Source organism: Aythya fuligula, chromosome 8, assembly GCF_009819795.1.
Source record: "Aythya fuligula isolate bAytFul2 chromosome 8, bAytFul2.pri, whole genome shotgun sequence".
In the NCBI taxonomy this organism is placed as follows: Eukaryota; Metazoa; Chordata; class Aves; order Anseriformes; family Anatidae; genus Aythya; species Aythya fuligula.
Genome location: NC_045566.1, coordinates 22,306,428 through 22,318,177, shown reverse-complemented (window position 1 = coordinate 22,318,177; position 11,750 = coordinate 22,306,428). Strand labels below are relative to the sequence as shown.

Below are 11,750 nucleotides of genomic sequence, written 5' to 3'. Positions count from 1 at the left end.
ATGTGCTAGAGCAGAGCAGAGAGATGCCTTAGCTGGTCTTGACCCAAGCCACCACGTCTACATGGAAACACGCTAAAGCATTGAACAGGCCAGGACAGACAGCTGCTTGCAGACCCCATAAAGGAAAGTCTGGTAAAGTAGCAGGTTGCAGGCTGGGACAATCCACATCACAAAAGTTTTCATCCTTTTCTGAACCTTTACAAAGAACAGAAAGTCTATAGATCCTACTGTCCTAAGGAAAAAACGCAGAACAGAGCGAATCCCAGCATGGGAAGCAATTTGGTAGTGCTCTGCCCCTTTCTTTGGATCCAGAACTTCCCCCGAATTGAATAACTTTCCCATCAGCGATCCTTAACAGCACATTCTTAACACTGCTTATCAGAAAAGACAGTAGTCCAGCCACTAGCCCAGTCACCGCTTTTCACTCTCGCTAGTCTACCCTCGTTGTGCTTAGATGGGATAGAGGCTCAAAGGAAAGGCTCCAGTACATCGCAGAAGGTATTAGGAAGAGGCATGGCTGACTGAGAACTTAAGTCTCTCCCCAGACAGCTACCCTAAGCTGAAGCCTCCTGAGAGCCCAACTTCAGCTGGCTGGCTACACAATCAGATTGGGGATTGTCCAAGTGTTTTACACCACGCACTAGACATCCATGGGAACCCTAGACTGCTGGAGTTATGCGATTTTGTCTCAGCCATGACCATCTGTGCTCATTTAAGCATTTCTTGACAGAGGAGGGAGCGTTAATCCCAACATCCTGGCCAAACTGCAACACGGGCAATTACACTGCGCTTTGTAACGTTCTCACAGTGGTACACATCGGTGTTTTCTCCTTCTTCCCATAACGGCAATGCTGTGGCCCAAGAGAAATGCCTCCACTGCTGCAGGAGAAGGCGAGTCCCCTGTGATGAACCCTGCAGCGTTGCTGTCAGATATCATACATCTTCCCCTGCCAGGGGTGTTCAACCCCAGCATCTTTCACATCCAGACTTCTACCTGTACGTGCAAGAGGCCCTCACTTAAAAATCCGCCTGCCCATTCCTGACGTGGGCTGACTTCTGCAGTTCTCCACTTTTCTGAAGAGAGACAACGCGCTGAGTGGACAGCGCACCTGCCCTTGATGCACTCCAGCAGCAGCAGCACCAAACACAATAAAACGCATCGACTGCTGCAAAGGTAGAAATGGCTTTTGCTTGAAGAGCCTCAATTCCAACTGTTCGGTTTCCTTCAAGGAAAAAAAAAAAAAAGAAACCAACCCTTTTGTTGCACCAAAATCATCTCCTGGCATTTCTGACCAGCACACATGTTGTTACAATTACGACCGGACTGCTTGGCTCCGGGATAGGGGGAATGTTAAACCGGCACACTGGCACCCATCAAAACATTTGCGAATTTCCAAAGTGGAACTGACACCATGGTAGTGGTTTATATCACACGTCAGAGAAAGGCTTCATAACTCAGATCAAACAATTTAACTCTTGAGCTTCCTGTCTAGGGCGAGCAACCAAATGCGAGGCTGCCTATTGTTATTTCATATGGTTTTTCATATGGCTTCCAGCCAGTTTGCTTCGTATTGCAAGCTCAGAAGTTAAACACAAATAGAACTGGCCAGAACTTCGATGAGGAACTAGTAAGAGAAACTGCTGATTCTAACAATAACATTTTCCCCAAGAGGTATGAACAGTATCAGCCCTATCAGGATGGCACATGAGAATTTTTCATCTTTTAAGCCTTTCAGTTGGATATAAACTAACCCCCTTCTAGGAAACTCGTATTCCTAAGTGGCTGTCAAAAAGATCTTCAGGCTTACATTCTTCCACCTTTTTTTGGTTTGAGGAATTCAGACAGGACTTGTATCATAACAAGGTGCAATCAGTAGGACTATTTCAACATGTTAGCCTACCAGAGACCCACAAAATGCATGCAGAAGTGTATCCATTTGCATTTTGTAAATACCATTACAATTCAAATCTTCTGTCGGATGCTCTTCTTTATGTCCCCCGATGAGCTGAACGCAACTGTAATGAGGAACAGACCTATCCACTAGAACTTAAGATTCTCTTGAGGAGCAACTGGGGACAGCTGCAGAGGATGGAAACACAAATGGTACAATTAAATTATTATTGCACTTACTGGTATCCAGTTTTGAAAACCAAAATCAGGTCGCTATAAGCTGCTCTGCAATTGCAGACACAGCCAAGTCAGTCAGTCACATTTTTTTTTTTTTCAAAATACAATCAAATATATGGTTTTTAGGTCAACTTGTTTCACCCTAATAACAGGGAACACAGTGTATCAGCAAAACAGCAGGGCTTCATGTGCATCTCATATGTTGCTTTGGAGTTTTCTAACTTGAATCAGCCCTGATCATGAGTGGCTTCTCTAGAAAAAGATTTATCCTCCTTTCTCCTGTGTACAGGAGAAAATTTGCCTGTGGATTTTCCACTGCTACCTTGGGCCACAGTTAGCTGAAAAAATTCCTGCTGAGCTGTACGCTGCCATGTCTTTGCTCCACACATTTTTATATTTTGGAACAGCCTTCTTCAAGGTTTTCCTTTCATAGAGGAGAGTTGCCAAAGGACGTATCTGATTGCATCATTTATCACCTCCTGTGGAAAAACAGTCTTGGATGCATGCATTAGTATCAGGTATCAAAACTGCAAAGATGCACTGATTTATTAATAGAATAAAAATGTAGTGACACGTTTTTTCCACTATTAAAGCCATAGAGACAATCGGCGTCCTGTTTAGATACTTGATGGTGTCATTCAGCAACTCATTCATAAATTCTGACACGTTCAGCTCAGGTATTACAGAAAACATTTCCACAACGAAAGCAGCCTTCCTCTGTTACAAAGTGGATAGCTATGAATGCTGTCCCCAAGGTTTGCAGCTGCATCAGTCTATGGGAGGTTTTCATATGTCCTCTATTTGAATTCCTGAGACTTTCTCCACCTGGAACAGCTTTTTAAAGCCTTTCAACAACAACAGGAAAATAGCTGAACTTCTTGTGGGGTACAAACCCACTCTTCAGGCAAGAGAATGCATTGATCATTACATGACAACAGGCTCAATTCCAATATAATGTTGGAATTATTCATTACACAGTCCCTGCTGATTATTGGTATTTTGAGGCAACGACAATAAAGAAAAACATTTATAAAGAAAGAGTTTTAATCATAACACTCTCTCTTCTGTGTTTCTACTTCTACATTGTAGATTCTGCCATGTCTTAAACTGTCGCCCACCGTCTTCTTTAAGCCATAGCTGCGGTGAATTCACGGACAATTTGTTACGAACATGTAGCTTTGTGTGATCTAGCATTATCTGAAAGAAACAGGCAAAGTGATAAATAGGAAATACTACAATTAACTTTGCAATTTGCTTCAATATGTGAATTTCCTTTCAATCGGGTACAGGAAAGAATATCAGCTATGAAGATAGTTAAAGCACGTGCTTGGGTTTGACAGGATTAAAAACCGTTGAAAACTAATGCTTTATGCATACAAAGGAAGATAAACATCCTATTGCATTTGTCAGGAGAAAAGTGTGATTAAAAGCAGCATAAGTGAGTAAGTTGCAATGTTTTCTTCTGTAGATACGTATCTCTTGCACACTGTTTGGAACAGGTATCTGTGATATCAATACACAGAAAAGCCTTTAGAAATACCCTGCTCTTCACCTTTGAGTATCCTGATTCAAGAAGGTACAAAGCCCTACAAAGAGGGCATTAGAACATGAAGCTAAAAAATCAGAATGATGAGGACAGATGGTGAACCCCAAAAAGGGCTCTGTAAAAGAAAACCAAAAGAGCCTGTAAAAATTGAAAAAAAAATAAAGGAAAAGAGATATGAAGTGCATATTACTGGCACTGCAAAAGCCCAGAGATAACATACAGCCCGCAAGCCCGCAGAGAGTATTTAATCCATAACCGGATGGCTTGTCTGAAAGCAGTAGTCATGTATCAGAGCAAGCTGGGGAGTCTCCCGGAGTCACATTTACTGCTTGAGGCTGGCTGTCCATATTGCAGAGGGATTTGGTACCAGAGTTTTCAGACTGCAACTGTTCAGAGACAGCAGAAGAATCAACACAGTTAGCATGCTTGCTCTCCTTTGCTGTAACACCGGGAGTGGGGTTTTCCTTAGCCAGCCCAGCATGACCGTGCGACTGGCTGACTTGTCTCCTTGCTTCTGCCTCCTGCTGCTGCAGCATCCGCTCCACCTCTATCTCAAGTTCCAGATTTTCCTCATCTGCCTCCACTTCCAGCTGCTGCATTAACTCCTCCAGCTTCCTGGCCTTGCGGAGCTCATTCTGCTGTATGATTGTGCACAGGTGCTCCGTGAGGTGCTCCTTAATCTCTGTCTTGTGTTGGAGGTCCAGCTTGGCTGCCACGTACTCCGACTCAGCCTTCTCATACCGCTTCCTGCAAAATCATCATCATTTCTCGTGGGTTAGTTCTCAAAGCACTTTACAATCCAACACACGGACAGATATCATAAGCATCCCTGAAACGCAACATGCTCTGAATGTTTAATGCCAGTGCATTCATGACATGCTGTTAAGTTAGTCAAAAGGGGGAAGAAAAAGGTGTGAATAGATCAAATCTTCTCTTGACGTGTTAGCCTCCATTGCTGCTGCATTTTAAGAGTTAATCTGCTTGTCTGAAAGACATGGATTGAATCACGAGCAAGCATTTTTACTGCCTGTTTTAAGAGATGCATCACTAGCAGTAGAAAGAAACCATCAGAAGTTGTAGTGTTTTCACACTTCAAACGAACAACTAGCCAGTGAACTGGAACGCTGCAGAACAGTTTTGTGTTCTCCCAATCCACCCAACGGATACAGATGCTACAACAGTGCTACACACTGACACTCATCCGATGTAGAAGCTTACACCCTGGCCACCCAGATACACAATCGGGAAATCATGAGCGGCAGACTGACACAGCACACGACATCAATAGCGATCACAACTTTTGCATGGCAGCAGATGTCGAATTTTATTGTGAGCATCCCCCCAACACACCCCTCCTGCCAATTTGCACTTCCTGCCATGACAAAATACAGCAAAAAGGAAATATTCCAAACGTTTATTGAGGCCAATGCATCCTCTATATCTAGCACTTGAATGGTTGGTGTCCACATTAGTGATGCATCTTCAACTGCATTCACAGAAACTGTATATTAATTTTGTTTTAATTATTAGAGAGAGAAATGCTATCTTGCTCATCAGGAATAGGAACATGCAAAGTTTTTTGCAGGGTGACTATGCAATGTACCTTACAAAGCATTCATAAAATCAGTATTAGTGAGGTAGTTGAATAAAGAATCCAGCTGTTTTATAAAACCACATTCAAATATCTGGTTAAACGAAGCAACAGAAAGATAGGAGAGTTCTTTTGCTTAGAGAAACAGAAGGAAAAAAGACAAAATATTCCCCAAATATGTTCTGCTATATAATAACCACTAAACTTCTACCAAGCTGTAAAGGCTGTGTCTGCAGTGGGCAGCTGATGCCCACTTCCACCTCCTTCACAACAAAGTCAAGATTTTTCTGGGCCAGGTATCCATAACAGAAGAGCTAACGCTGTATCAGAAATTGCTGCATAATTAAACCTTTGGGCTGAATTCACACATCATCTTCGCATCATAATTATGAAGACTCCATTCCACAGAATTTGTCAGATGCCCTTAGTCACGTGCTCAGAATTATTTAACATTGCACTTAACCCACTGAAAAAAAAACAGGGATTTAACCCTAAAATAGGAGGCAAGGACTAAAAATTGCTGTCAAAGATGCAGCTTATAAGTAAATCAGCTTTGTCTCATAACAAACAAAAACTGCAGCACAGGAATTATGTAACTCACATTTCCAAATCCCTCCCTCACAAAAAGGAAGACTTACTAAGTTCAAAGTCATTAAGTGTATTGGAAAGCTCATCCTCTTTGTCCTACCAATACCCCCTTTTGTTATCTTCATTAAAATCCACCTTCCAGAAGCCAGAGCTGGTTGTTAGATGCTCTTTTGCCATTAAGCATTTCAAATGGACATGTCGTTATAAAGTTTTGCTAAGGAAATCAGCAGGAGCATCTAACAGTTTTAGAAACCAGAGTTAAACCTAAAATACACTGAAATGCTTTCCCACTTGAGGTTCTGAAATTCAATATTTATATGCAGTCAGCTACTGAAACTACAGCTGATCTTAGATATTTCAAATGATAATTACGCAAAAGAAATCCTTATTTTTTAGCTACCACTGCTACTTTTTTTAAAAGACTCATTACTGTGTTTATTGGCCTGTGGTCAACATATAGCAGGATTCATAAGGAGAAAAATAAGTTTAACACATTGAATCATGAACCAAAAACCGCAACCGAACATTTCCATTTTATTAAACGGCTACATAAACATGCTGATGTTTATCTACTGATGTTGTGGTTTAGCCACAACTAATAGGGTGTTCCGACTAATTTCTTGCATTTAAGGAACTCATCAGAACCAGAGTGATTAAAGGCACACTGTGAAGGGTGAAAGCCTACTTTTTCCTTAAATTTTTCATCCCAATTCCAAAAGCACTTCAGTAGTATTATATGTTTTAAGCTTAATTGGTCCCATTGATTCTAACGGGACCAGAGCTGTCATCAGCAGGAGTTTCCCTGAAAAGGACTTTCATTGCAGGACTTAAAAAACAAAACAAAACAAAACAAAACACAAACAACAATTCTTTTCCCTGAGAATAAACAACCTTGAAACAATAAAGCAGGGCTTATGGACAACTGCACAGCTAAAGCAGGCAGTATGACTGCATGAAGTTGGAGAGCACAGTCTGCAGTCGCAAAATCTACTCCATTTTCCAGATTCCAAGGGAAAAACGAGGAAATGAAAGCTTTTAACTCAGGATTCCAAAGCCCCACAGATTGTCCATTTTAAGTACATGTAATTACAATGACTTAAGATGATCTTTCAAGGTCCCTTCCAATCCCTAACGTTCTGTGCTAAGTCTGTTACTGCTTCAGTGGCATGAAACTGTTTTTGCTCCCTCTGCTCAGGCAGGGCTGCTCCCTCCTCCCTGTCAGTCACTTACCGGGCATAGGAGTAGTCTAAGCTGGCTTGATCAATGCGGTTCCGCAGGATGCCGATGTCAGCAGACACCATGTCATCCAGAGCTTGTAATTCCTTCTGAATCCTTTTTAGCTTCACTGTTTCAGCTTGAGTTCTTTTGGATCTGCAAAAGGAAGGTGCATGTTTTTTTCTTCACAAGCCTCTTTTCTTGACATAATGGGCCTCATTTCATTCCCAAAGCAACTACCTTCTTTAAGAGCTACTCAGAAGGCTTCTTCTTTATGGTCTAAGACTTTTGATCTTATTTAATATCCACAGGGATCTAAAATGCCTGCTATTAAAGGACCACAGCAAAATTACGTAATGACTATAATCAAAGTGCCTAAAATGGATTCTGTTTCTTTCACTGGGGAAACACACAAGAAGCTGCTGGATCTAAGTAGTTCTCAGCATAAGGAAACAGGAAATGGCTTGGGGAGGGGAGCGAGAGGGGGAAGGGCATTTAGCCCCACAAATATCCCCTTTCAAAGACGACCATTTAGCAGGGGCCAAAAAGTCACCTAACCTAAGCTTGATTTCCATTTTGTGAAATTATTCCCCAAAGCCCTAGCCAAATCCCAGTGAAGTCAATGGAAAGTTTTACCTCAAACACAAAGGATTTCAGCCAAGCCTATGTAACCTTTTTCAACTCTGCGTATTCGTTCCTAAGGGCAGCAAGCTTCGACGGACTTCACTCCCAAGCAAACCAAGTAACTTCCAACAAGCTTTTACACCAGGTCACTTTGTGACTGTCATTCATCACCAGGAGCAAAAACGTGCCTTTCACTGCTTTACACCCACAGCAGGTACTTGAAAAGCAAGAGTAGAGATGTAGAAAGTGAAACCATCTCTCACTAGACCAGCTGATGCAGGAAGACATCCTGTAGTACCACCTAGAGCCTAAAGACCTTTGAATCTCAGATGTAGTTCCCCAGCAATCACCTTCCAGTTCTTCCTCTCCCCCTTTATGCCAGCCTGGTGGTCACACCCATGTTTGCTGTCCCACAGTGACTCAGACCAAACTCAAATGTATTTTACCTCTGCCTGGCAAAGGAAAACAAAACCTTTAGAACCTCAAAGAGAAGCTCCTGCACTGTACAGCCCATATTCATCTACCCAAGAGCTTTAATGGGCTTTAATCATGTCTGGGAGAAGACTGCAAGCCTGACAACTGCACTTGTCCTTCCTTGATCCAGTGTTATCAGCTCTCCATATCAGCCCTTATCTGCCTTACTTGCAGTCTTAACTACCTGGCTGGACGACACTGTGCAGCCTTAACGTCTGGTCACCAGAAGAACAAGAGCAAACAAGTGGGAGAACATGTCGACTTCTGTGTATTTTAATCAGCCAGGGGTAAAATGTTTCTTAACCTTTACATTGGTGGTCTTCTCCTTTCAACGTTACTTTCACGTACTTATAAGACAGACGCGTAGAACAGAGAGGGGAAGGACGAGTGAGATTTAAACAAGACAATATGGATTAAAAGACAGATTAAAAGCAACCCCTTTCTCAGCCTCAGGCCACGTGGCAGCACAGCCCCTCACCTCTCAGCAATAGCTTTGGCCAGGAGTGCCTTCTTGCGTTTATTCTTCTCTTCTATCAGCCGCTGCTCTTGTTGGAGGATTTCCCATCGTGATTTTTCCTGCCTGCTCATTGACAAAAAGGTCAAAATTAATCCCACGTTCAATTCGCTGCCTGTCCTCCACACCCCACCCCCAAGACAAATATTCACCATCATATTTCCTGGAGCAAGCTCTGAAAATGCCAAAGGAACAATAAACAGGTTTCCCTTCTGAGGAAAGAAGAATCAGCCGTAGGAAGCCATTTAGACCAATAAAACATTTTCAGATGAAATATGCTGATCAGAACAAAAATCTTCATAAGCAAATAAACTGCTGCTTAATTCAACTTTGCTGAAAGAGCGAGCATTTGGCACTTGTTCAGCATTGGATGTGATTTTTCATTTAAAGGATGTACTTCACCACTAGGTAAAAGCAGTTTCAGGTTTCTTTCTAGCTGCTATAAATTATCTGTTCAGTTTGCCAATGCAGCCTCTTTTTTTTTTTCCCAATTTTTTTTTCCCCCTCTATAAAACAGATCCTCTCACAGTTCTGCTTTACAATACAGACCCCAAATAATTAAACTGATATAAATGAAGGGGGTGGGGGTAAAAAAAGACAATGAAATTGAGCAATGAGGCAGCACAAGAAGGCACTTTTGCCACCAAGGGAAGAGTTGCATGGCTTCTGTTTCCTATGGCACATCTGCCAAGAGACGCAACTGGCCCCAGAGGATGGAAGGCCAGGTCCCAGGTGAGAGGGGACACCCTGTGTGAACGCAGCTGGGCAGAGTTAAGGAGAAACAAAATCTGCTTTGCTGCCTTTCCATCTTGTAGAGTTCTTCATGCCTTCTCCTAAGGAGTCTGTTCCAAAGTCTTGCTTAGCTTTAAAATGCCAAAGTAACTCAGCTCTGTTTATTTTAGCAATCATTTCTGCACAAGAATCTCTCCTCGGGCTTCTCCTCACCACCCTATTCCTAAAACCACACAGAGAAAAATATTTTTGGTAAGATTTGAATCTGACTGCACAGGCTGAGAAGAATTCAGCAGATCCAGGGGGCAGCTGCAGCAGCTAAACGTCATTTGCTCCCCACATAGTGAAAAGCTTCAGCTATCTTCTCCCCAGGCAGAAAACGTCTGTGCTTTTCACCACCAGGAAGGGGCTGACCAGCCAGCACCCCTGGTGAGCAACAGCCATGTGAATAATTTGGTGCTGCTCTCCTGGTGAGGGGAGAGCTATGTGCAGGTGGGCGATCCCAACCAGGAGCTGTTTAAAACAGAAATTTTCTCTCCTTATCAAAGCAACAAAAAAATTCTGCAGCGATACGGTGAAGGGGAACACAAGGCACTACTTCTGCTATATCTGCTCCCAAAAGGTACAGCTACTTTCTCTTGTGGATGCTGGCTTCTCTGCACAGCACAGCACACGTGGGGTTAGGTCTTCATCAATCGGTAAGACAGCCCCACATTTTGGGTGCTTTATGATCTACAGTCCCACTGCCAGAGGAAATGATTTGAAGAAGGCTCAGTCCGTAGCTGCATGGATGACAGGAGGGAATTTGGCATTAGGTGAGGTTTAAGCCAGCTAGAGATGAAAAGCAGAGTTCAGTGCAGAGGAAGCAAACAGAAGCTCTCAAACCTCCCTGTTAGATACAGGAAAGCTCAATACCGAATTTCACTTTACTGTAGAGGAAAAGAAAGAACCCATACGGAATGAGATCCATGCCCCAATTCTACTGACTTACTAACAATTCCACTTTCTTTTTCTCCACTTTGGCGTTCGGCTTTGCAGGGAGGTTCTGGGCACTGTCACTGCCATTGCAAGGATCTGCCGGTGTCAGTTCCTTCTGCTGCTCTCTGCCATCACGTTGCTTTTGATCCCCCACTGAAGGACAGGGAGGTGGCGGCTCAGGCTGCTGAGGACGCCCAGGTTGATGTTTCGGCGCAGACAGCAGCTGCTCGGGAGGCACGGAGGCTGCTCCACCCTGCAGCCCCAGCTTCTGACATTGCTGCTGGAGGGCTTTTTCTCGTTGCAATTGCTTCCGATTCTTATTTGCAGGCTGGGGACGACGCTGCTGCTCCGACGGTTCAGATGGATCTATCGAGGGATGAGAGGGAGAAACGTGATTAAAAGCAGGCCGTGAGCTCAGAGACAGGCTCTGTAAATTACGCTGAGCACGCAAACTGGGGCTTGACCAACCTAAGATGTATCTGGGTGCCAAGGGAAGGCATCATGAGGAAAAACGAGGAACCCCTGAATGTTTTGTTAGCCTAAAAACCGCGATTTCCAGCGCATTTGAAACGAGGCGAGGGAGAGATAAGGGGCTGGGAGCGGGGGCAGCCGGGGGGCCGCGGTTAACCCCCAGCACCCCCCAGCCGCTGCGGCCGCCCCCGGGCCCCTCAGGACCCCCTCAGGGCCTCCCAGAGCCCCCCCAGGCTCCCTCAGGCTCCCCCAGAGCCCCCCAGAACCCCCTCAGGGACCCCCAAGCCTCCCCCAAGACCCCCTTAGGGACCCTCAGGGACCTCCCAAGCCTCCCCCAGGACCCCTCAGAGCCCCCCCGGCCCCCACCCGGCCGCAGGCCCCGCAGCCGCCGCAGCTCCTCCTGCGAGAAGCCGGCCCAGGCCCCGTCAGCAGCCATGGCGCTTCCTCCTTCCGCTCGCGGGGGCCTCCGCAGCAAGGACCCGCGGTTGCCCCTCAGCCGCCGCCGCTCGCCCGCCTCAGGCGAACGCCGCGGGCAGCCCCGGGAGGCAGCGGGAAAGGGCTTCGCGTTGCCATGGCGACGGGGCGGGAAGATGGCGGCCCAAAGGGGGGGGTGGGGGTGCGAGTGGGGACCCACTGCTGGGAGGACCGGGATCCCAGGGAAGCTGGGAAATAAAAAGTCTTGAAAATACACTGAAAATAAAGTTTCAAAAAAAAAAAAAGTACTGAAAATAAACTGAAAATAAAGTTTAAAAAAAAAACAACACACACACACACAAAATAAACAAATAAAAATGAGGCCCAGCTGATGGGGCTTAAATTAAGATGGGGAGCCACTCATTAATAAAAGGTTAAAAAAGCATGACCACGACCCTCAGGGCATTTATAACCC

At 44.6% G+C, this 11,750-nt stretch overlaps 1 protein-coding gene across 2 annotated transcripts; it reads right to left on the bottom strand.

Moving 5' to 3' along the window:
* Positions 1–2,660: 2,660 nt before the first annotated feature.
* On the bottom strand, positions 2,661–11,306 carry GORAB (golgin, RAB6 interacting). Of its 2 annotated transcripts, XM_032192636.1 has the most exons (5): positions 11,228–11,306; positions 10,408–10,756; positions 8,645–8,746; positions 7,084–7,224; positions 2,661–4,421 (listed from the first exon to the last, which is right to left on the bottom strand). In XM_032192636.1, exons 1-5 carry the CDS (start codon positions 11,295–11,297, stop codon positions 3,956–3,958), a joined length of 1,128 nt encoding a protein of 375 aa, XP_032048527.1. In that variant the 5' UTR covers positions 11,298–11,306; the 3' UTR covers positions 2,661–3,955. The 2 variants fall into 2 exon arrangements, with proteins under 2 accessions (XP_032048527.1, XP_032048528.1); XM_032192637.1 differs by lacking the exon at positions 2,661–4,421 and having other exon boundaries at positions 7,080–7,224.
* Positions 11,307–11,750: the final 444 nt, after the last annotated feature.